Source organism: Danio rerio, chromosome 7, assembly GCF_049306965.1.
Source record: "Danio rerio strain Tuebingen ecotype United States chromosome 7, GRCz12tu, whole genome shotgun sequence".
Lineage (NCBI taxonomy): Eukaryota > Metazoa > Chordata > Actinopteri > Cypriniformes > Danionidae > Danio > Danio rerio.
Window position 1 is genome coordinate 11,187,439 of NC_133182.1, and position 27,480 is coordinate 11,214,918.

Consider the following 27,480-nt stretch of genomic DNA (forward strand, 5'->3'; position numbering starts at 1 on the left):
TGCGTTGTTTTAGTGACTGCCGCTTTAAATTCAAATGAGATTGTGCTCTTTTTTTTAAAAGAGGGCGGAGCTACAAATGCCTATGTGTTAGCGTAGTGGCAGATTCAAAAACAGAACTAACGTGCTATATAATTGTCACAGTCAAATAGTGTTCGGAGAGGATCCAAGTGCAAGTAAAATTAGTTCATTTGACACAGTCAAAATGACTAGGAATGAGTGTGGTGCTAGGACAAGGAGAAAACAGGGCAGGGATCAGACAGGCGAACAGGGTCCAGTGGTCTCTCCTCACGGTCCTGAGCACAGACAAACACACACATGAGCACACGCAATGAACTGACAAAGAAACTTAGAAAACGTCACCCAGATAAAGGCACGGTAATGAGCCTCAGCTGGCGAGCGAATCAAACCAGCTGAGTGCCGTCATAGCACGTGACTATAACAAATACACGTGGACAACAAAAACAAAACAAACCCACGTGACCAAGCAGACACTCCGGAAAAGCACACAAACCTGCAACCGTGACAATAATGAGAGAGTCATTTTGTTCCAGTGTATTTATACCCCTTCATTTAGTTCATTCATTGTCTTGTCTCGTGATGTCTCATTCTTTGTGATGTCTCTGTTGTTTGTTGTTTTTACCCCATGTCTTTCCTGTGTTTTTCTTTGTAAGTGATTGTAAATAAATCTACGTATTTGACAATCTTTCGATCCTGTGCCTTCCTCAAGTGAACCCAGACATTACACAAAAGTACAATTATTGAGCACATTTTAAATGTGCTTAAAAGGGTGCTTTCACGCCTAGAGTTTTGTTTCAGAACCTGTCTCGTTTGCCCAGTTAGCGCGGTTCGTTTGGCATTTGTGAACCCAGTAATTGAGCTCAGATCCATGCCCAAACAATCGGTCCGAGATCGCCTGAATAAGGTAGTCTCGGTTCGATTGAAACGAACTCTGGAGCGGATCGATTGTAGTGAGAAAGCGATACTATCCGAGCCCGGCTATATCACTGTGTATTATGGATATGTAATAGGGCGGGAGGTCCAGACATCCCAAGTCTCCTGGAAGTTCTGGGAGTCTCCGGCAAATTTACAGAGACTCCCGGATCCTGGAAACGATCCCTCCCTGTCCTCAAATACATCGCGCACCCTTCTCACCCCTCCCCAACGCATCCCTCCTAGCTCTGCAGACTCGTCACACGCACCCTGTCAAACACCACTAAACCGTGACAGCTGAGCGAGACTCTGCAAAATAAATCGTGAAACTCTAAACAATGTGAGGAGAGTTTACTCACACATGACCTGTTTTAGCTCTTTTGGTCCATTTAGAAACTTTTCCGTGTGAAAGTAAACCGCACCAAGAAAAAAGAGCAACAATGTAACTATTTTAGGGTGCTTTCACACCTGCCTTATTTAGTTCGATTGAATCGCACTAGAGTTCGTTTCCCCTTTTGGTACGGTTTGTTTGGGCAGGTGAGAATGCAGCAATCGAACTTGAGTGCGCACCAAAAGCGGACCAAATAAGACCTGCTTGAAGAGGTGGTCTCGGTACGCTTTCAAACGAACCCTGGAGCGGTTCGTTTGTGGTGAGAATATGATCCGTACTAAAACAGGTCCAACCGCAAAAAGTACTGCGCGTTTTGGACTAATTCAGCTGCCGTAGGCTGATGCGCTGTGCATTATGGGATATGGAGGAAAAGTGCTTTACCCACACAGAGAGAGAGAGAGGGGGGAAACATTACCTGATGGATCGTTGGTAATATTTCCGCAAGATGACCATGTTGCAGTTTAGCTAAATTAATTCACGGCTCCTCCTGAAGTGACGAGTGATGTTTTCCAGCCGCGGCCGCGCTTAATTTTTGTAATGTATAGTTTGTCTAAAGCAGGGATACAATCAGCCAGCGCAGTCGTCCCTCCAGAGTTAAAGGTTTTGTTTACCTGCGGGAGTTCATTGGCATTTTCCCGCACGTGAATTCTGACCAATCAATAAGCAGTTTAGAAAATATGTTTAACAACATCTGGCCAATGAGAGATGTGGATTTTGTCAGATGACTGCATTTTGGTTTGTTTCAACTGGTTTGGACCAAAGCCAGCAGTGTGGTGTGAAAACGACCCAAAGACAGCAGAAGATGCAACAATGTATCATTTATTACCCTTGATCCGGATCAAATGAAGCGAACTACAGATGTGAAAGCACCCTTAATCCCTGTTTCGGAACAAATGAATTGATTCACAGGTGTGAAAGCACCCTAAGTCTAGAATAGAGCATTTGTATCTGCAGTTACAAACTGCATACTAACATCTATTAATGTGAGTTAATGCTTAACAAATACTGCGTTCCCTATTTGCTAATGCTTAATAGATGATTTATACTGTGTAGTTATTATGAAGTGGTACCAAACTTTAATTTTGCATTTGATTAATCGCGATTTAACTTTTTGACAGCACTAGTAATTACTTCTCTGAGATCTGCCAATCTCATCTTTAGTCAACATCATTTACAGCAGTGAAAGTCAAATGTTTGTCCAGCACAGATGACTTACTCGTGGCTCCTCAGACTGATTTTCCCTCTTTCTCTCTGTATTTCTGTCCTCAGGCATCCGTGGAGTTTCATTACAGTCAAAGGAGACGCGTCCTCAGCAGTGGAGGATCATGCCGTCTATCAGGGTGAGTCTCCTTTGCCCTCTTGTTTGCTCAACGATGGAAAGCAAACAGAAATATCCTGAAGGCTTTTTTGTTTGTGTGTTCAGGAACCAAGGCTTCGTCTGAGGCCCGGAGCTCTCAGGTGTTTCACTCAGGTTATGGAGAGCATTTCACCATCACCACTGTCAGTCAGTGGGTGCAAGGTAACAAACATCCCAACAAACACATATTTGCCACATATTTAATCCACTTTTGTTATTTTAAGGGTAGGAAAAATAGTCTGTGTGCTCAGCGCATTGTCTAAAAGGGTTGTCCTTATTCTCTTAATGTGTGATGGGAGTGTTTTGGGCGCAAAGTGCATTAGTCTTATCTCCTGTTTCCTTTCACAGTCAGCTGTGTTGAATCATGGTGTATTCACTATTTACATGGTGGATTTTGTAAGGAAAAACTGAATGCTTCACTAGCATGAAAATGGTCATCTGCGGAAAAACTGTGAAAAAAAAAATTTATATATATATATATATATATATATATATATATATATATATATATATATATATATATATATATATATATATATATATATATATGTATATAAACACACACACAGACACACACACACACACACACATATATATATATATATATATATATATATATATATATATATATATATATATATATATACATACACACACACAAACACACACACGTATATATAAATGTAATGATGCTATCCTTCAGGAACTCAGAAGACCACAATAAGCTATTTTGGATATTTGAAGCATAGATATTAAAGTTATTATATCATTAGGGATTTTATGGTCTTATTTGTTTTATGGTCAGCTAAACAACAGTTTAAAGACAGTTCTAAACAACCCTTTTAGAGGTAAACCCCTATTTAAAGTATTTTTTATAAGACACTAATTTAGGAAGTTTTGCAGCCTGTTTAAACTTCATATTGAAGTTCATATTATGTCATTGCTTAATTTTGTATACTTGCAGGCCTATTTTAATACAAAAGATAAAATATATATATATATATATTAAGGGTGTCACGATCCTCCAAATCCTCGATTCGGTTACATTTTCGATTCTAAAGGCACGATTTGATTCGATTTTCGATTATGAATAATTAATTAATGACCAATTAATTATTTGTAGCCTACTGTTTAAACTACCTGACCTGCATGGTCTTTGTTTTACCGATAAACAAATCATACAGTAAATAAATAAAGGCAAGATACACACATAATTACCACCTGTCAATCACTTTTTCTGCGGGACTCGTGAATAGGCAGTGATCTGTGTTGTTATAATGGCGTCGGTAAAAAAGACGCACAACCAACAGGAACCAGCCAACATGACAAAGTAAAATGCTAAATTGACAAAGTACAAGTGAGTGAAAGATTTAAGCAGCCCTCTGACTGCCTGGACCTGCTGTCTCAAGCTCATATGGCTGTGTGTGCGTCTGTGTCTGTGTGGTCACGTGATGTTTCAGAGGTAGAGAGGAAGGAGGGCTGCTCAGAAATATATATATATATATATATATATATATATATATATATATATATATATATATCTAATATAAATGGTGTAAAATTAGATAATATGAATTAGTAAATTATTAATAATAATGACGACAACAACTTATATCTATACACTTTGAGGTAAAAAATAATCAAAAGTGGGCCCGTGGATTTGCTATAGCCCCAGGGCCAAATGGGTTCTTAATCCGGCCCTGGTTACCACTAAGGATTTTGGTTGCCATACAAATAAATGTCTGTATTTGATGTCAATATGACTTTTTTTTAAGATTTCACGTCGTTATTGGATGTCAAAATAACATAATCATTAGATGCAGGCGACCTAAATCTAACCTAATATTGACGTCTTATGATGTCTGTCTGCTGGGATGTGGCACGAAATGTGACAATTAAACCTGCTCTGGGGTGAAACTAGCAAAAAAAACACTTGCACCACGTTGTATGATAAAGCCTACAACCTTTTATGGTGGATTGGTGCTGGAATTGACTTAAAGTGACAGTTCACCCAACAATGAAAAATCCACTCACTGTTCACCCACCTTCAAGTGGTTTCAAATCTCCTTGAGTTTCTTGCTTCTGTTAAACACAAAAGAAGCTGTTTTAAAGAAGCTGGAAAGCTGTAACCATTGACTTCATGGGAGAAGTTCAGTGGAATGATTCATATGAGACTGTTCATTAAATCAAGAGCCTCTTTCAGATTGTCAGAGATGAGAAAAAATAAATAAAGGGCAAGATTCTGCGACTCAGCAGCTGCTGAAGCTAAAAAAAAGCTCTTGCCGAACAGGAGTTATTTTAACTACAACAAAAGATATGTCACATTAAAAATAACATATTTTACAGAAAATAAAACATGACAGAAAATCGTATCAGAGTGACGGATAATGATGATTTGTAGCACAACCTCTGGTCAGATCGACTCTATGATCAGTTCATGTGGAGTTTTACTTCTTTTTGAAGCCTGGCATACAGAAATCACACTTCACATTTGATGTGAGGAAAAAACAGCTCAGACTTTCACTTCAACAGCTCCTGTTGTGTTTCATGGAAGAATGAATAGTGCAGGGTTAGAATGACACGGGAATGGGGTGAGCTTGCTTTAACTACCGCATCTGGTAGAGCTGTACGCTCTTTCTTGTTGACGTCCTGCTGGTTAAACTAGTTCTGGTGACCAGCTGTGTCGGCCTTTCCAGCAGCGCATTATTAAAACCACGACAGACATGATGCAGTGCGACAAGATCCAGCAGAACATAAATCAAAAAATAATATTTTGCCTTGTTTGAGGATTAAAGTGATTTTTCGATCACTTTTTGGGCACTATCATACACCCGGCGCAATGTGGTGCAAGGCGCAACGCAATTGTTGTTTGCTAGTTTCAGCTTGGCGCTAGAGTCGTTTTGAGGCGTTGCGCTACGCTGTTTAAATAGCAAATGCATTAGCTCTCATGTGTGCACCCATAGGCGTTCTGGTCTAAAAAGGAAGGTGTTCTGAGGCGCACTGCTGGCGCGTTGCTATTTTGAGAAACTATAAAAGATTTTTCAATAGACCAAAACTAACCCGGTCTAAAGTCCGGCGCAGAGTTGGCCTCGCTAACACACTGCTTAAGATACACAAGATGTAGAGCAATCCGCAAATATCTTTACATATGAAAAATGTTAAATATTAAGGATATATATCTATAATATATATATAGGATATAAATATAAAGGATTAAAATATTACAAAACATTATTTTCTAGCCTAAATAAATATGAAAAATCACTGCTTTTATGCCTTCTTCATCTCGGGACGCTTTTTCAGTTCATTCATAACAATTTGCTTCTGTATAATGTTATTATTATTAGCAGTATTATTTATTATATCCATATTTACATTTGTTTTATTAAAAACAAGCTTAGATTTGGCCACCTGCAGGTTTCAGACCATATGGGGCACAGCATGTGTTTTAGGATATAACTCAGTTGTTTGACCACACTTGATTATTATTGTTCATTATTCGTTTGCTGGAAATTAGAACTGAATTTAGAAATAGTTTTGAAACAAATCTTTGTGCTTAACAACTGAAATTAATTATTCATAGGCTAATTGATGTCTGTGCGTAAAGGTTTCCCTATCCACGAGAGCGAAAGTAAAAGTAGATCATTTATCTGTCATTCTCGCGCTGTAGATGCTCTGTTTAACTGTTTTCTTGCTAGTGAAATGCTCAGTTTTTCCACTTTCACTTACTTTACGTCATGTAAATTGCAAATGCGCTTACAGTATGGCGCGACGGAACTGGCTCTTAAAGGGAATGGGAGATGAGACTCTGATAGTTTTTTTCTCAAAACACACCTATAACTCATTAAGAAAATAAACTCAACCCTTTTAGACCATGTGCCATGGGGTAAAACGAATTTTTCCGTCCTTATATTAGCAAAAATGCATTTTGACACGCCCTGAAAGTGTTTGTGCCCTGCGCTTTGCGCATGGACTGTCAAAATAGAGCCCTTTATCATATTTAATGTTCAAATATATTTTTATTTTTTATTTTTGAAAGCTTTAGCTCAAAAGCTTTAGCTCATATACATTTATTTAATAAAAATACATTAAAAGCAGTAACATTGTAAAGCATATATTAACATTACACGTATTATGTAATTTAAAGGTGGGGAAAATGAATGAATGAATGAACGAAGCACCACAACTGTTTTCAACCTTGATAACGATAACGATGCTGTTACTGCAGCAATTCAGAGATTAACTTCTGCATGATTTCTGATGGATCTAAAATATATATATTTTAGGCCTATAATATCTATTTTTTTCCATACTAATTACATTTCTCATTACCCTAACAATATATAGATGATAAGAAGAGATACAAGTACATCTTAATTAATTACAAATATCTTAATTTATCTGTTCTGCATGAAACAAGATGAAGAAAAAACAGAGAACAAGATGAAAGTAGATAAAATTCAAGCTTCTAAATTAAATGTTGAATCTGATATAAACTTTTTCCTTCACCTCCACTCCCCATTTCTGGATGTTTGTATGAAGAAAGCTGGAAACCTGTAACCATTTGCTTAAATAGGAAAAAGAAATTCTATGGAAGCCAATGGTTTTCCAGCTTTCTTCAAAATATCTTCTTTTGTGTTCAACAAAAGATAGAAGATCAAATAGGTTTTTAATAAGTAAAGATTGAGTAAATAATGACTGAATTTTCATTTTTGGGTGAACTATCCCTTTAACTACTGTTCGTGTGGCATCTTTCTGTCTCCATTCAGAAGATGCCATCTGTTTGTTCATCAGCGGAGCCGTCATTTAGTTAACAAGTGTGCAAGATCTTATTATGAGCTCAGAATGAACTCATTTAGATGTAGAATTAAAGTCCTGCTGTATGATTGCAGTGCACAGATGGGGAAAAGTGGCCCACGTCTATCCTGGAATTCTGGGAACAAGTTCAGGTTTTGTTTTGTGATCAGTGATATGCTATTAATCTTTGAAAAGTTCACTTTTATTGCAAATATTCTGGCATTTTGAGCTGATTTTCGGACAGAACTCTCTTAAGCACATAAAACCTGTATTTATTTAATCAAAAACACATTCAAATATGAAATTTCATTTGCTGGCATTAATGTTAACTGTTATTCACTTTTGCATTAATTACAATAAGGCATTTAGTTTGTGTGATATAAAGCAGATTTCAGCATCATTCATTCAGTCTAATATGATTTTATGACCAAAACATATTTAATAATATGAAAAATAGTTGTAGTGCTTTATGCTTCATGGAAATCATGATATTTATTTATTTATTTATTTGTTTCTTTGTTTGTTTTGTTTGTTTATTATTTTTAAGATTATTTGAAGAATTTGAATTTTAGAATAATTATTAAATTACAAGTATTTACAGCATTTAGTCAAATTAATGCATTTATTTTATAGATTAATGTTACAAAAGATCAATGACTCGCCTGTCTTTTAAGAAGCACTGATTTCACAACAAAGCATATGAAAACAATTCATGAGTTTAATGGTCATTTGTAAACATAAATATTTGTGAAATGAACAGTTTTGTTCTTTTGCTTCTGAAACAGGGAATTAATTCACTCTAAAAAGATGCGAATATAGGTTAGTTGAGTAATTTAATAAAATAAAAATAAAACACTTTTATAGAGTTTCTTTGTAACATAACAATTTAATATAATTCATTGTGAAAGCAAACTTGGGTTCTGCAGCAGAACAATCATCTAAGGCACACCAGCAAGTCTGGATAGCTGAAGAAAAACAAGATGAAAACTGTTTGGAGTGGCCTAGTCAAAACCCTGACCTGAATCCTGTTGAGATGCTGTGGCATGACCTTAAAAAGGCAGTTCATACTCAAAAACCCTCCAATGTGGCTGAATTACAACAAGTGTGTAAAGCTGAGTGGGCAAAAAATTCTTTACAACGTTGTAACAGACTCAACACAAGTGGTCAAAAATGCTTGATTGCAGTTGTTGCTTCCAAGGGTGGCCCAACCAGTTATTAGATTTAGGGGCAAACACTTTTTCACACAGGGCTATGTAGTCTTGTATTTTGTTTTCTCTTAAGTCCCTTTCTAAATGGTTGAAGAAAAACAAAATGAAAACTTTGGATTGACCTCATCAAAGTCCTGACCTGAATACAAATGAGATGCTGTTGCAGGACCTTTTAAAGGCAGTTCATGCTTGAAAACCCTTCAATGAGGCTGATTTACAACAATTCTTTAAAGATGAGTCAGCCAAAATTCCTCCACAATGTTGTAACAGACTCGATGTAAGTAATCAAAACTGCTTAATTTCAGTTGTTGCTGCTAAAGGTGGCCCAACCAATTATTAGGTTTAGGGGGCAAACACTTTTTCACACAGGGCTATGTAGTTTTGTATTTTGCTTTCCCTTAAGTCCACTTTTGTATAGCTGAAGAAAAACAAAATGAAGACTTTGAAGTGGCCTAGTGGTCAAAGTTCTGAACTGAACCCAATCGAGATGCCTATGGCATGATCTTAAAAAGGAGGTTTATACTCAAAAACCCTCCAATGTGGATGAATTACAACAATTCAGCAAAGATGAGTCGGCTAAAATTCCTTCCCAGCATTGTAACAGACTCAATGCAAGTTATCAAAAACGCTTGATTGCAGTTGTCGCTGCTTAGGGTGGCCCAACCAGTTATTAGGTTTAGGGGTAAATACTTTTTTTTTACACAGGGCTATGTAGTTTTGTATTTTGTTTTCCTTCAGAAGTACACCTCTGAATGGCTGACAAAAAACAAAATGAAGACTTTTGAGTGGCCTAATCAAAGTCCTGACCTGAATCCAATTGAGATGCTGTGGCATGACCTTAAAAAGGAGGTTCATACTCAAAGACCCTCCAATGCGGCTGAATTACAATAATTCTGCATAGATGAGGGGCCAAAATTCCACCACACTCAATGCAAGTTATCGAAAACCATTTATTGCAGTTGTTGCTGCTTAGGGTGGCTATCTATTCAATTCAATTCAATTCAGTTTTATTTGTATAGCGCAGGGGTCATCAATCCTGGTCCTGGAGGGCCAGTGTCCTTGCAGGGTTTAGCTTCATCTTGCCACAACACATCTGCCTGGATGTTTCAAGTATACCTAGTTAGACCTTGATTAGCTAGTTCAGGTGTATTTGATTAGGGTTGGAGCTAAAATCTGCAGGACATCGGCCCTCCAGGAACAAGTTTGGTGACCACTGGTATAGCGCTTTTACAATGTAGATTGTGTCACAGCAGCTTCACATAAATGGTCATAGTAACTGGAACAGTGTGGTTCAGTTTTTAGTGTTTAAGTTCAGTTCAGTTTAGCTCAGTTCAGTGTGATTTAATCATTACTGAGAGTCCAAACACTGAAGAGCAAATTCATAGATGCGTAGCTCTACCAATCCTGAACCATGCGAGCCAAAGGCGACAGCGGAGAGGGAAAGAAAACTTCACCGACAAGAGAGTAAAGAAAAAAAACCTTAAGAGAACCAGACTCAGTTCGGCATGACCATTTTAATTTCTCCGCTGGCTGGAGAAGTCTTGTGCAGAGCTGCAGTCTCAGCGGTGGAAGCTGGAAGATGGCCTCAGCGAAGACTCGTCTGTCCCTGGAGCGTCACTGGAATCAGTCTTATACTCTCCACTCCCCCATGACCACCAGCGCAGCAGCAGCTCACGATACGGCCTGGTCCCGGATTATAGAAACCTTGGGATCATCTCGTCGCTGGTCTTGGATCCAATCAGTGACTCCGCATAATCTGAGGACCTCGGGATGAGTATCCCCAGGTGGAAATGGAGAAGAAAAGAGAATAATTAGCAATAATAACAGCGTAGCTGCTGTTCATAGTGTATATAAGCAAGATACAGAAACTTGTATGGAAACCCGCTAAGTGATGCATTGAGTGTATGCTTAGTCTAAGAACATTTAGAGAACACTTCAGAAAGAGCCTTTACGACTTCTTAGAATCATAAAAAATGTACGTGCTGTTTGAAATTATTTAAGAGGACCAATCTGTGATCCGAAATAGTGTTTTTCCTTACTTTTAGAACACAGTTGTGTAAATGTTATTGGGGTATAAAACACACACTACGGTATACAGCATGGCACCAATTGGCTTCCCACATGTTCAAATACACAGTCAATTTCCCACCGCACTCCTGGAGTCGATTCTGAGGGCTCTTTTGCATTGAAGGGCTCTTTATAATTTGTTGTAGCTTCTAATCATTTTCAAGTATCCCCCAAACAGTGCTATCACTTGAGAATTCAGCCCTGATCGCAGCCGAGAGTGAAGGAGTCACGTCTTCTCGATTGCATGGCAGAGGTGTCTCTCGTTCTGTTTTTTTTAATATTATGTTTGCTTTGATTTGAATGCAATGCAACAAAAAGTAGGCTGAATTCCCTGTAGGTCTGGCAGCGCAGACGGCAAAACGGGGAGGGCGAACTGCAATTATCTCTGCATAAATAGGCTTTGACAGGCAGAATTGCAAAACAGGAAGATTAAAGATGTAAATGAGACTAATATCTACATGAGCCTGTCTCCAATGAGGGTGGTGGAGTTTTCGGAGTTTAATCTATGTGTTTGTGTGTTTGTGTGGGTTTCAGAGGCCGAATGGACAGAATGGTTTGACCGCGATGATGAGAGAGGATCAGGTGACTGGGAGAAAGTGTCTGACCTCCACAAAGCTTTTCCTGAGAGAATGTGCAGTAACCCTCTAGATATGGAGGTAAGCATATGTTCACTGTGAATGCTTGCACATACAGGAGTGCATGCACATGCACAAACTTTAAATACCTGACAAAAATAATGAAAACTTGCACATTTTATAACAAAATTATTTTGTGACATCAGAAATGTTTAACCTTGCCATCGTACAGCTGAAACAATGACATTCTTGAACATTCTAGTTGTCACAATCACCAGCGATCTAATCCTGGCAGATCGCATAGAAAATCAAATCCGCCATTATATGGACTACAAGTTCCAGTCATGCACTGCACACACACGCACCAGTTCCTAATCCTGGCTGACTGCTAACACACACAGCTGAAGCTGTTAAGAAATGATGACATGGACTTTAAAAGCAGCACAGACACACACACACACACGCACACACACACACTCACACTAGTTTCTGAGTCTTGTATGCAGTATTGTGAACAATACGACACGTTACTTTGCCTTGTTTTGCCATGTTAGACCCTTGCCTTGTTTTATTTTTTATTGCTGTACGCTGCCTGCCTTTTGACCTTCCACCTGTTTATGACCACGACTCTGCATTTGCCTTTGTACTTCTGTTTGCCCCTATTTTGACCATTGCTTGCCTGACCATTCTCGTTAATAAACCCTGCATTTGGATCCGCATTTCATTGTCAGCGTCCTATTCACATTACACTACTGATTTAAATCTGAAATGTGAAACAACAAATAAAATAATCCAACTTTTTGCCTAATCAGAATGATGATACTTTTACAAAAATATAAAAATAATAAAAATAAAAAAATGGGGAGAACATGCAAACTCCTTAAATTAAATTAAATTAAATTAAATTAAATTAAATTAAATTAAATTAAATTAAATTAAATTAAATTAAATTAAATTAAATTAAATTAGTTATGGCTGGGTGGGCATCCGATGCGTAAAACATATGCTGGATAAGTTTGTGGATCTTTCCTCTATGGCAGGGGTCTCAAACTCAATTTACCTGGGGGCCGCAGGAGGCAAAGTCTGGGTAAGGGATTTCACAAAAAAAAGTCCTCAAATGTCATTATTAACAGCTTTAATTATTTCTTCTGAACATGAAGTGTCCTGAACATTAATAGAACATTGAGTGAAGATTATGAACAGTTCTTCTGAACATGGCATCTTTTGCCTACTTCTTGCTGCCAGAGACTTGACAGCGCTTCTTCTCACAAATCTGAACCACATTTGGCTTTAGAGCGGAAGCAGTTGAGACCCTCAGTATGGCTTGAAGATGATCATCATTAAGTCTAGACCTGTACTTTGACTTATTGAAGTTCAAGGTGGAGAATAACTTCTCACACAAATATGTGCTCCCAAAAAGGCACATGGTCCGCTTGAACCCCACTCCAGTCACATCAGTCTGTACCAGTCTGTATCTACCTATAATATATATATAAGATGCAGGCTGTAGCTAGGTAGGTGGCAGGCTGCAGATAGGTAGCTAAGTGGCAGGCAGGGGCGGGAACAGCTTACCTTGGTTCTGGCCAGCGCGAGTTCCCTCCTAACACTTCCCGCCCGTCACAGCGTCTAACAAAGGGGCGGGGTGCCTGGTGACGTCACCGGCATCCCCGCCCCTTTGTTTACACGGCGGGCGGGGAATGCCAGTGACCGCTGTGTACGGATAGAATCAGCGGAGCGGGGAGCGCTCTCTCTCCCCGCTCCGCTGATTCTGTCAGTGTACAGCTGTCGGTGCGGGCCACAAAATATTGCACTGAGGGCCGCAAATGGCGCGCGGGCCGCGAGTTTGAGACCCCTGCTCTATGGTGACCCCTAAATAATAAAGGGACTAAGCCAAAAATAATTTAATTTAATTTAAGGAGTTTGCATGTTCTCCCCTTGTTGGCGCGGGCTTCCTCCAGGTGCTCCGGTTTCCCGCACAGTCCAAAGACATGAGCTATTGGTGAATGAACTAGGTTGATGAACTAGGTTGTATAAGGATATATTATATTCATAAATTAAGAAGCATTTTAAAAAATTTAAAAACAGTTTTGGTTTCAGAAATAGTGTCAAAATTATGTGAGTTTTGTCTTAAAATTAAAATTTTAATTGTCTTTAGACATAGGCTACAGAAACACTTACACAGTTATTTTTAAAAATCCTATCAAAATAAACAATGGCAGTGGGATTAAATTTCTTCTCGTACTTGGCCATTTTTTTTTTTTTGCTAAAGGGACTTTATACAGTCTATAATTTAAAGGAACCATGTGAAGGATGGAAAGAATCTTCCACAATAGTGGATGTTTTTCTTTTGGTCGCTGCTATAAATAAATCAGTGAGAGGTGTTTGTCTCTCGCCAATTATTTTATTCACTATGTTTATCAACCTTAAAAGTTTATTTTTGCTTGTAAAAGAGAGGGAGTTAAACCAGACTACAATATTAAAAGTAAGGACAGATTCAATAAGTGATTTATATACGACAATCAAAATGTCCTTCTCAAGTTTTCTCACCAAACTCAACCACTGCTGAGACTTTTTAAAAACATTCTTTGAGTGTTTATCAAAAGAGGATTGAAAGTCAACCTCCACACCTAAATATTTAAACGATCTCACCTGTTCAACTTCCTCCCCATTAATCAGAATCACAATCAGTGTTATTGCCAAGTGTGCTTCACACACACAAGGAATTTGTTTTGGCTACAGAAGCTTCCACATAAAGTGACAGGTGACAACACAAAAGAAGACAATAAACATTAAACAGAGATGCAGTTAGTCAAAAAGGCTCACAAAATGTTCATATTTTGTTTGTTCCACAACACATTTCTTTCGTCTTACTTATGTTAAGCTGCAAGGAATTCTCTGTTGTCCAACTTGCGATAAAATTGACAAAATTGAGAGAATTATACGATAACTGTGTATCCTTTACACATCCCACCAATGCCATGTCATCTGCATACTTGTGTCAGATTTTGATCTCTTATATAAATAGAAAATAAAATAGGTGATAACACACATCCTTGAGGAAGGCCAGTATTCAACACCACATTCTCAGACTTTTTTACCATTAACTAACACATGCTGTGGTCGATCCCGCAAGAAACTAGCGATCCACAAAATAAGAGTTCGGTGTACTTGCAAATTGTTTAATTCTTTCAAAAGAATATTTACATTTACCGCATTAAATGCAGAGGAAAAATTCGTGAAAAAGATCCTAACACAGGAATCTGCCGCGTCCAAATATTTCCCAGCCTTATCTATCAGAGTGAGGGTGGCATCTTCCACTCTACGCCCCACTATTACGCCTCGAGTCTAGGGGAAACACAAAGGACATAATTAACGAAGAAAAAAAAACAAAACAAATGTGTTGGGGTGGAGGATTTCCCAAACTAAACAAAACTTAAAGCAAAAGATTCCCTTCGGTCGACAACCAAACTCACACACTCAATTGAGTGTATATATAAATATATTTATTATAGAAAAATGGGGTTCATATATATATATATATATATATATATATATATATGAGAATTTGTCAGGGTGACCACAGGCCAAAATAATAAACAAAAAAATCTATAAAATAAATCCACTAAATTACCTATTACTATTTAAAGAAAAATACAAATATCTTACCTTACTCCCTAACTTAAACAAAGTCAAAAGTAATTAAATAAATAGGCAGGTCACCCCAACACGCTCAAACTCTCAAAAATATTTTAACATATGATGGTCATCAATGCAATGTTGGTTGTTGGTCGTTGACCGGAGGGGTGAAGGAAACCCAGGAGCTCCACTCCAAACACCGGACGCACAGAAATGAGCTCCCCAATCCCCGCCGGAAGCTCCTTTTTATACATGCTTTTGCGACCAGCAGCCAATCAGAACAGGGTATCACGCCGGTATGGGAGCCTATGAGACAATAGAAAAACAACAAGGAGGCGGGAGAAAAGAAAAAGACAGAGTACAATCTGTAATAATAAAGAAATAAATAAACTTCAGTCGTAACACCCACTCTGTATGCCAATTGCAAGGTTAAAAACTCATATTTTAACATAATTTTGATGGATTATTTCTGAAACCAAAACTGTTTTTTTTATATTTGAACTAGAAAAAAAAAACAAAAAACTCTTAGTTAGAAAAACTCTTTTTTTTTTTTTTTCTGGAGTGTTTAAAGTATTATCTGTTTATTGCTTCTTACAATTGTAATAGAAAGCTCTCTGTCAAATAAGAGTAGTTGTGTTTATTAGCAGAAAATGACAATATGCCACTAAATTAAAATGATTATTTTTTTATGTTTTCACTGATTTGTGCTGACCCCACACTTTTCAGCTGCAGCAGTCTGTGTATGTATGTGTGTGAGAGTGTTTGACTGTGTCTTATAAATCTTCCTGCTTTGCCTACAGGCTGAAACTCTTGACGGCATCCCTGCCAACATGACAGGAGAAGTCTTCTCCAAGTTTGACAGAAACTATGGCTTTGTGTGCCTCAACAAAGAGCAGCTGGATGGGATTTGCCACAACTACCACGTGCGTTTTCTGTGCGGAAAGCTGGGTATGTGTGAAGCAGTCTGCTCTTTTCTATCAGTCAGTCAGTCACACTCATGTCACTCCGATACAACTTCATTTAGTGAACACACAATTGGAGATTTTGGATGCAGTGCTGCTCTTTTTGCATACAATGAAAGTCAATGGCAACAGTATGCATATCTTTTTATACATGGGCAGATGGCATGGCTGCTTTTTATTGCCAAGCCACCTCTATTTCTATAGCCTGTTTTTTTATTATATAGCCTTTTATAAAATACAGCTTGTTTGAAAACTGCTTCACTTCAGCTCTGCAGAAGATGACTGATATTTTACAGGGCTGGATTTCTCAATAATGTATCTTGACTCTTAAAGTTTCAGTTCTGAAAAGCTTCTGCTGTGTGTGTTAGCAATGAGCGGAAAACCGGAACAGGTGTGAGTGTGTAGTGCACGAAAGGATTTGTAGTGACAGATTTGTAGTCCTGAGTGAAAGTGAATGATTCCCAGTAATCTACAAGCCTGGATCACTGGTGATGGTTTCAAATATTGCCAGTAAATTATCTAAAAAATACAGTAAAATGTCTACCAGTGAAAAATATGTTCAAAAATAATAATAATAAGCCTATTACTGCCTATTGACCCAGCAGGCACACAACATCATAAGACGTTAATATTAGGTTAGGTCCAATTATGTTGAGTTGAGGTCCAATGATATTTAGTTGATGTCCAACGATATTTAGTTGATGTCCAATGATGTTTAGTTGACGTCCAATGATGTTGAGTTGACGTTCAATGATATTTAGTTGATGTCCAATGATGTTCAGTTGACGTCCAATGATATTTAGTTGATGTCCAACGATATTTAGTTGATGTCCAATGATGTTTAGTTGACGTCCAATGATGTTGAGTTGACGTTCAATGATATTTAGTTGATGTCCAATGATGTTCAGTTGACGTCCAATGATATTTAGTTGATGTCCAACGATATTTAGTTGACGTCCAATGATGTTGAGTTGACGTCCAATGATATTTAGTTGATGTCTAATGATGTTTAGTTGACGTCCAATGATGTTTAGTTGACGTCCAATGATGTTGAGTTGACGTCCAATGTTATTTAGTTAATTTCCAATGATGTGTGGTTGATTTCAGGTTGTGTTAGAAAGGGACCAAAATCCAATGTCGAGCCAACATCTTAAATCAACGTCATATTGACATTAAATACTGACATTTATTCGTCAGGTATGGCAACCAAAATCCAACGTCTGATAGACGTCATAGTGGTAACCTCCACACAACGTCAAGTTGTAACATCATTAGATGTTGATATTTAGTTGATTTTAGGTTGGATGTTTACATTGATGTTGACTTCAGACGTCAATCCAGTTTCATTTCCAAGCAAAATGCAAAGTCCCCATGACGTTGGGTTACAACGTCAATCTGATGTCATGTTGACGTCCTATACCCCATACTTTTGGTGAAATCAGACATTATTATAGCATAAGCAATAACATAAAATAAAGTAATATTAATAAAATTTTTAATACTCTTATCCCTAATCCGTCGAATAATAATTGGACAAAGTTGAACATTTGCCAATATAACGTGGGTACTTATATATAAATCACATTCATTTAGGTTTTGGTATTTTGTAGAGTACTGTTGAAAAGCTTGAGGGTTGTAGGATTAATTGAATAATTCTGAAAAAAAGAAAAGAAAATATGAACATCCAAAATCTATAGCAAGGTGCAGGACCAAAACACACAATCAAAATAATTAATGATATAATAAAAAATCCAGTTCAATTATTCAATTACTTTTTAATTTTTTTCAGTGTTTTAATCAGAGATCTTCATCAGGGGATGAGCGTTTGGGTTCTTCTCATTTCACATTTTCACACAAACCAAGGCTGCAGTTATTTCATCAATAGATATATTTTCCATCTGTTTTATTCACTTTAACACCCACAATATGTGACTTAATAATTCATCTGCGAATCTGAACTTTGATTGAGACGGATGCTTTAGATCTAGACCCAAAGGAAGTTTTTTTTGGTTTCTGGGATGCTTCCTTATTTGGGATTGTGCCCTATTCTCTGTGATTAAAAATAAATTAGTCCTGGTGCTTATCTTTTCCCAAAAAAAGATAAACTTGTCCACCCCCGTCAAACATTATGCTCATGAAGCCTAAAAAATGTGGCTAATGTGGAAGATAAAATGTCTGTTTAAAAAAAAAAAAAACTAAAAAAAACTTATTAAGCTATTCTCAAAGTGAATGCATTATAAAACTTTCTACACGTTATAAATAAATGCCAATAAATTTGACACAGCCATATCACACAGCAGCCCGAAACCGGTTACTCACTGAAGGTAAGCAGGGTTGAGCCTGTTCAGTACCTGGATGGGAGACCACATGGGAAAACTAGGTTGCTGCTGGAAGTGGTGTTAGTGAGGCCAGCAGGGGCGCTCAATCTGTGGTCTGTGTGAGTCCTAATGCCCCAGTATAGTGTAGGGGACACTATACTGTCAGTGAGTGCCGTCTTTCAGATAAGGCATTAAATCAAGGTCCTGACTCTGTGGTCATTAAAAATCACATGGCACTTCTAGTAAAGAGTAGGGGTGTAACTCTGGTGTCCTGACCAAATACCCTTCATCGGCCCTCACCCATCATGACTTCTCAATCATCCCCATCCACTTAATTAGCTCGATCACTGTCTCTCCACTCCACCAATAGCTGGTGTGTGGTGAGCGCACTGGCGTCGTTGTCCTGTGGCTGCCGTCTCATCATCCAAGTGAATGCTACACACTAGTGGTGGTGTGGAGAGACCCCCCTCATGATGGTGAAGCACTTTGGGTATACGGCCATACACAATAAATACACTATATAAATACACATTACATTACAAATGACTAAATAAATAGGTAAATGAGGGCGACATGGTTGCTCAGTAGTTAGCACTGTCGCCTAACAGCAAAAAGGTTGCTGGTTTAAGTCTCGGCTGAGTCAGATGACATTTTGCATGTTCTCCCCGTGTTGGCGAGGTTTCAAAGATTACAACACTGTCCGTACTATGTGGTTAAAGGTAATAAATAATTTTATAGTTAGTAGTGACGTCTGGACTCTGCCACCAAAGCAAGTATTAACAAGACCGAGGTGGCAGAATCCTGACACTAAGAAATTAGTATAATATAATATGTACAATACTTAATACTAATTTAATTAAAGCTTTTTGTAATGAACTATAGGTCTATAAATATAGAGCCAAATCGGTCTCAAAAAGATACGTTCGCAAAAATCAAACTTATACATGAACAGCACAGTTCACGTTTACAAAATACAATTCATAAACTCAAAACATAATTTGTGAAGTCACAATTAAAAGTTTTAAATTATCTCTCAAATGTATTGGATTTGCGCATTTATAAATTTAGTTTTGAAATCACAATTTGGAAATGCGTGTTTATGATTTGCATTTTGAATTTACGAATTGGAATTGCGCATTTATGAAAAGTGTTTTGAATTTACAAATTGGAAATGCACGTTTATGAAGTGTTTTGAATTTACAAATTGGATTTGCGCATTTAGGAATTGTGTTTTGAATTTACGAATTAGATTTGCGCATTTATGAGTTGTGTTTTGAATTTACGAATTGGAAATGCACGTTTATGAAGTGTTTTGAATTTAAAAATTGGATTTGCGCATTTATGAATTGTGTTTTGAATTTACAAATTGGATTTGCGCATTTATGAATTGTGTTTTGAATTTACAAATTGGATTTGCGCATTTATGAATTGTGTTTTGAATTTACAAATTGGATTTGCGCATTTATGAATTGTGTTTTGAATTTACAAATTGGATTTGCGCATTTATGAATTGTGTTTTGAATTTACGAATTGGATTTGAGCATTTATGGATTGTGTTTTGAATTTATGAATTGGAAATGCGCGTTTATGAATTTTTTTTTGAATTTACGAATTGGATTTGCTTGTTTAAAAATTGTGTTTTGCATTTTTGAATATATATATATTTCTATATTTTATCTATATACTATAATATCTATATATAATATCTATATTTCTAAACAATTTTTAATTAAACATGAAACAAAACATTAAAGTAGAAAACTAAAACACACATGCTCTCCAAAAATATATTAAAAAAACTAAAAAAGGGAATAATACACCTGCTTTTTCCAATCAAATTTAATATATACCAGGGATTCTCGATCTTTGAAATCCGGTGTCATGCAGATTTTAACTTCAACCCCAATCAGACAGACTTGGGCTAGCTAATCAAGCTCTTACTAGGCTTTTTAGAAACATAGTTGCAGTTGTGTGGAGGCAAGTTGGAGCCAAAATATGTAGGACACCGGACCTCCGGGACTGTCACGGTATGTTCAAGAACGAAAACAAAAAGGTGTAGGATCCAAGTGCAATTTAATGAGATGAGTGCAGATAACAGAAAAAAAAACAAGACATCCAAAAATCAAAGTATCAAAATAACGACAAACAAAACAAGGAACTATGGCGGGATAACAAGAACAAGGCTCAGGAACAACATACCAACTATAACAAGACTTACTAGACAAGGTAGACGAACTACTCAGTGACAAACAAATGGGTGCAAGGTGTATAAATAGTCCAGGAAATCAAAACGTAAATGGAGACAGCTGTGTATGCAATCAGTATAAATTTGCCGGCAGCCGGGTGTGTGCACGAGGGAATGTATGGATTTGTAGTTCCCTAAAACTGTAGTTCACTACAAGAGTTTGTAAGTGAACTACAGTGCCATCTAGTGGTCTAAGACAGTCATGACAGGGACAGTGTTTGGTCACCCCTGCTATATACCAGTGTCATATACATCTAGCCTATGCTAAAATTATTAATCAAAAAAATATACACCTAAATATTAATGCTTCAAAAATTAAGTGGATAAACGAGTCAAAGATTTCAAGACTGTCCATGCTATCAAGGGGTTAAAGATAAAAAAGAAAATCAACAAAAATGATAATGTCTTCATAAGTGATTTATGATGGCTTCCGCATCCACTGCTCGTTTTAACCTTCTCCGTCAATTTCTGGTAAATGTCAGCTGTTTACAAACAACTTGAGCTTTTACACTCGCCAAATAACATGAGCACTTTACCGCCTATATTTAGACTAAAATGGATGGGAAAGCTTCAGAAATATACTTCCCACTCTACTTTGTAATAATTCACATTGATTTCATTCCACTAAACCTGATCTGGAGTGCACCAAAACTGACATTTTATTGTCAATCAAGTCAAAGATTGCAGGTTCAAATCCTAAAAGTGTCACATTTTGTGCTTATCAATCATTTTTGACCATTACCCAGAGGCTGCAGATGTTCCCAGAGTATTGCCTTTTTTCAGTCACATGCTATGGCTTTTATTTTCCCAAAATAGATCTGTACATCTTGTTTATTAGTCAAGATTTCTTTGTGTTAATCTAAACCACCAAATGTCTGTAAAGGCTGCCCAGACTAGCTGATAATATGCCATCGGTATAATTGCTAACATTCTGCCTCGTAGCTCAGAAGTTTCAGCATCTGATCGCAAGTCAAAATATTACATCTGAAAAGCATTTCACAGAATTCATGGCACATTTTGACTGATTGGGGCCGTTGTATGAGCTGATTGATTACATTTGCTCATTTTCCCATGCATAGAGAAGAATTTATGCACAAATGTTGTTGAGGTTATCATTTAAATGCATTCAGTTCTTCTTTTAAGGGGTGGAAATACATAAAATATGCACTTACAAATTTAAGAAATGGGACTGTTTAGCCAAAAAATATAATTCTGTCATCTTTAGCTGGTTCCATCCATCTATTTATATGCGCATTTTGGACTGTCGCAAATAGAAACGCCAAGTTTGTGCGCAAAAAAAAAAAAAAAAAAAAAAAACATGCGTACAACTTAATAGGATAAACTTACTAGACTTTTCCTAGTTTAGCAAATTTTACTTTTCGTTTTGATATTTGCCGCCAGTTTATCAGCAACCCAGCACAGCAACAGGATGTTATTATTGTTGTTGTTGTTGTTGGTGGTGGTGGTGGTGTTGTTGTTGTTGTTGTTGTTGTTGTTGTTGTTGTTGTTGTTGTTGTTGTTGTTGTTGTTATAATTATCTCCAGAGCTGTTTTGAGCATCTCTGGTCTTTAAAAGTCATAGCGCGTTCATTGCATTTTGTCTTCGTTTTCTGAGTTGTAATTCATTTATTATATTTAAAAAATCACCAGATTTACTATTTCAAATTCTATTTTTCTTTTTGAAATTTGCCACCAGTTTATCAGGACGAGACAATTTAGTTCTCTTTGACTCTATGAAAACTGAGCAATTTAACTGCGCACTTTACTGAGCTATTTACTCACCCTACTCTTGTTTTAAACATGTTTGACTTTCTTTGTTCTGTTGTACACAAATTAATATATTTTGACAAATGTTGGAAACTGGTAGCCATTGACTTCCACAGTAGATTTTTTTTCTTTGTTCAACAGAAGAAAGACATGAATTTGGTTGAGTAAATAGTGGGAAAACAGCAGTGCAAAACTTTTGCCGTAAAAAAGAATCTGTTGAAGAACATGCAGTTTCTGTATCTTGCGATTCACAAGTGTGTTCCAATTATTTATGGTTGTGAATTAAGGATTTCCATGAATTAGTCATGAATTATTGGATGTTAATCTCTGCTCTGTGATCTTTTTTATGTTAAAAGTTCAACTGTACAGTTTAACAAAGTGACATTTATTGACATTTTTAGTAGTTTACAATAGTTTAATGTGCAAGAAATAATATACAGAGAAATAAGAAGAGAAAATGTACTGGCAGTTTATTACAAGGTTATTGTAGCGTAATATACAACACCACCTCAGACACTATATCACTTTAAACTATTAAAAATGTCAATAAAATCACTTTTTTCAAACTTTTCATGGTTAAAAGTTGTTGGAAGAAAGATCAAGATCCCATAATGCAATTAAAAAACATAAACAAATGAAGTAAAATAACATCAATCACAAAATATGGAAACCTGCTAATTTACCGATATGTTTTACAGTGTAGTCATGTTTAAAATGAAGCATGTTTCAAATTGTTTGTTCATTTGTTTGGTGGATCTTTAATGGGTCTCAGATCAGATGAGTCGGTACATATAAGTCTTTATATAAGACATGACACGTTCATACAGTACTAAATAAATGTGTGTTTTGTCTCCTTAAACAGTGCGTCCACAAGCCTCCATCTCTATAGACACCTCATCTAACTGCAGTATTCTGGATGTGGCGGATGAACCTCATGGTTGGACGTTCGGTGACAGGATCGTTGTGGCCAGTACGGATTATTCAATGCATCAGGCTGAGGAGTTCAGGATCCTGCCTTGTCCGTCCTGCTCCAGGAACCAGATCAAAGTGGAAGGTCAGTAAAAGATCTCTAAAATAAATCCCTTGCTGAAGGTGCAAGCTGTGTTTTGGGTTTACTGCTGTGCAACTTTAGACTGTGTAGTGTGCAAAGGTTTTGGCACCGCTGTTTGTTTTTTGTATTTTTTACATATAGTAGTCGCTGTAGTGAGCAAACACAATGCTTGTCAAAACATGGACATATTTTTCACATTTTAATGCGCATTAGTCATGGTTTAATTAAACTTTACCAGGCAAAAGTTTTCTTTTGAGAATTTTGTTGATTTTAAATGTATTAAATGCATTTAAGTTTAACCAAAGCTGCATTTACTTGATTATAACTTGTAATTACAATAATTTGGATTTATTTTGAATATCTAACATCATTTCTTCTATCTTCGGTGCCATATGATCCTTCAGATATATTAAATTAATTCTTAAGAGAAAATCATTACTGTTATTATTATTATTATTATTATTATTAGTAGTAGTAGTAGTAGTAGTAGTAGTAGTAGTAGTAGTATTTATGTTGTTATTATTATTATTATTATTATTATTAATGTTATTATTATTATTACTATTATTATTATTATTATTATTATTAATTTTGTTATTATTATACTTATACTTATACTTATTATTATTATTATTATTATTATTATTAATGTTGTTATTATTAGTATTATTATTAATGTTGTTATTATTATTATTATTATTAATGTTGTTATTATTACTATTATTACTATTATTATTATTATTATTATTATTATTATTATTAATGTTGTTATTATTGGTATTATTATTAATGTTATTATTAATGTTGTTATTATTATTATTATTATTATTATTATTATTATTAAACTTATAATTATTATAATTATTATTACTATTATTATTAATGTTATTCTTTTTATTATTATTATTGTTATTATTATTATTATTATTATTAATATAAACTGGCCACTTTATTAGATATACCTTACCATTACATCGCATTTTGCTTTCAGAACAACTTTAATCCTTCGTGGCATAGATTCAACACGGTTGACATATTGACATAATAGCATCACATAGTTGCTGCAGATTTGTCAGCTGCACATCCATGATGCGAATCTCCCATTCCACCACATCCCAAAGGTGCTATATTGGATTGAGGTCTGGTGAATGTGGAGGCCATTTGAGTACAGTAACCTCATTGTCATGTTCAAGAAACCAGCCTGAGATGATTTGCGCTTTATAACATATTACGTTATCCTGCTGGAAGTAGCCATCAGAAGATGGGTACACTGTGGTTATAAAGGGATGGACATGGTCAGCAACAATGTTTAGGTAGGCTGTGGCGTTGACATGATGCTCAGTTGGTACTAATGGGCCCTAAGTGTACCAAGAAAATATCCCCCACACCATTACACCACCACCAGCCTGAACCGTTGATACAAGGCAGGATGGATCCATGCTTGTATGTTGTTGATGCCAAATTCTGACCCTGTAGTAGTCTGTAGTAGTAGTAATAATATTAATAATCTTATCGTTAAGAAGGTAAAAGACAGAAAGAAAAATACTTTTATCATGCAAGAATGCATTTAATTATTCAAAGTGACACTTACAAAATAGCAAAAGATTTCTGTTTCAAATAAATGTTGTTCTTTTGAATTTATTAAAAGCTCCCATTTATCATCCACAACATGCAAAAACTGCCATCAACATTAATAATAAAACCATTAAGTAAATTTTATGCAGCAAATCATCACATTAAGAAGGTTTGTGAAGGATCATGGGGAGTAGTGATGCTGAAAATTCTGCTTTGCATCACATTAATGAATAAAAAAATATGTAAAAATACATTCAAATATGAAATAGCTAATCAAATTATATTTCACAATATTTGCTTGTATATGTTTGAGACTTCTTTCAAAAACATTACAAAAGGCTTAATTATTCTAAACTTTTGAACAGTAGTTGTGGCAGGCAACACTAATCATAAGTACCTTCACAATACAATTATGCACAATGTTGATTAGTACAACTCAATACTTGCATAAATACACAGAAGTACACACAGTGAGACTGGAATATAGCTTGTAGCAGAAACAACAGCAAAGCTGATTGCCGTCTTTGTCTCTGACACTTCAGTGCAGTCAACACGATTTTGCAACTGCATTTCTCCTAGACGAGGTGATTGGAGACATTAGATGAAATTTTGCATCACAGAAAAATGTTGAGCTCCAGCAGTTGGAAGAAGAGGAAAAAAAAGGTTCCTCACAGGCACAAAGTGTTCGAATTTCAAATAAAACCCCTTCATCCTCATCCTCCAGGGGGTTTGGAAATGTCTTACATCAGATTCAGCACATCACACTCAGACGTTTAGATCTGCTCTGGAAAACTTTTGAGGACGACGTGTTCGAGAAAATCCTGCATTCTTTGATTGTAGTTTAATTATAGTTCAGGTGTTTTGTTCATTGATGTGGTGCTGGATATTCAGATCTTATTGTCTGTTAAAGCTCCTGACTTCATTCTGAAATAATTTTCCCCAAATTAGATGAAGCGCATCAGTGGACTGCAATCATTTATTATATAAGAAAAAAAGGCCCACGTTTGCTTTTCTTACTGTAGCAAACTCCACCTGTTTATCTAGTTTATCAGCAACCCAGCATGCACAGGACGTCAACATTATGTCAGATGGACTGTGTACCCCAATATCCTGGGGACTTTGCATTTTGTTTGGAAATATAATCGGGTTGACGTCAGAACTCAACATTGGGCCAACATCAATGTGCAATGGCCAACATAAAATCATCCAAATATCAACATCTAATGATGTTACAGCTTGATGTTGTGTGGACATTACCACTATGACGTCTATCAGACTTTGGATTTTGGTTGCCATACCTGATGAATAAATGTCAGTTTTTGATGTCAATATGACTTTGGTTTAAGATGTTGGCTTGATGTTGGATTTTGGTCACTTTATTGCAACCTAAAATCAACCCAATAACAACGTCATTTGATATTGTTATTGGACGTCAAAATAACGTTGTCCTTAGTCGCTGACTAGACATTGAATTTTGGTCACCTGACGTCACAACCTAAATCCAGCCTAATACATTAGGTTATATCTTATTACAAAGTGTGTTTGCTGGAAAGTGAAAATTTTGTTCTCTTTGACTCTCTTGATTAAAATTCACAATGTTTTTTTTAAGTCACTGCAGTTTAGTGCAGAAATCTAATGTGCATCTTTGGATGGAAACACAGCTATTTACTCAGCCTAAACATGTTGCTGTGGAAAACTTTTGAGGACGACGTGTTCGAGAAAATCTTGCATTCTTTGATTGTAGTTTAATTATAGTTCAGGTGTTTTGTTCGTTGATGTGGTGCTGGATATTCAGATCTTATTGTCTGTTATAGCTCCTGACTTTAATGCTAAAATCATTTTCCCCAAATTAGATGTAGCGCATCGGCTACATCTGCAATAATTTATAATATAAGAAAAAAGGCCCACATTGGCTTTTCTTACTGTAGCAAACTCCACTTGTTTATCTAGTTTATCAGCAACCCAGCATGCACAGGACGTCAACATTATGTCAGATGGACTGTGTACCCCGACATCCTGGGGACGTAGCATTTTGTTTGGAAATATAATCGGGTTGACGTCAGAACTTAACATTGGGACAACGTCAATGTGCAATGTCCAACATAAAATCAACCAAATATCAACATCTAATGATGTTACAGCTTGATGTTGTGTGGACATTGCCACTATGGCGTCTATCAGATGTTGGATTTTGGTTGCTATACCCGATGAACAAATGTCAGTATTTGACGTCAATATGCCGTCAGTTTAAGATGTTGGCTCAATGTTGGATTTTTTTTTTTTTTTTTGTTGGACGTCACAACCTAAATCTAGCCTCATTATATCTTATGGCGAAGTGTGTTTGCTGGAAAGTGAAAGTTTTGTTCTCTTTGACTCTCTTGATTGAAATTCGTGAAGTTTTTATGCCATCTTGGAGTTTTGTGCAGAAATCTAATGTGCATCTTTGGATGGAAACATGGCTATTTACTCAGCCTATGAAAAAACTGTACAAAAGCGCGCACATCTCTCTTAATTGGGTGCTCAGCCAAAACCGCAAAAGGTGCAAATTAAATGTAAATCAAAGGCAGCAACACCAAGGCTCCAAAAATACAAATTTATTAAA

General features: G+C 36.4%; 1 protein-coding gene across 3 annotated transcripts in view; it reads left to right on the plus strand.

Moving 5' to 3' along the window:
* Positions 1-27,480, plus strand: part of cemip (cell migration inducing hyaluronidase 1) — a 1,140,081-nt gene that overhangs the window by 225,121 nt on the left and 887,480 nt on the right. For all 3 annotated transcript variants that reach the window (XR_012383148.1, XM_073908076.1, XM_073908077.1), the window contains exons 7-11: positions 2,591-2,661; positions 2,745-2,840; positions 11,285-11,406; positions 15,762-15,909; positions 23,115-23,306. Coding sequence is in view for 2 of the 3 variants with exons in the window: in XM_073908076.1 (XP_073764177.1) it covers positions 2,591-2,661; positions 2,745-2,840; positions 11,285-11,406; positions 15,762-15,909; positions 23,115-23,306 (629 nt within the window). In the remaining variant the exon portion in view is untranslated. The remainder of the gene's footprint in view (positions 1-2,590; positions 2,662-2,744; positions 2,841-11,284; positions 11,407-15,761; positions 15,910-23,114; positions 23,307-27,480) is intronic.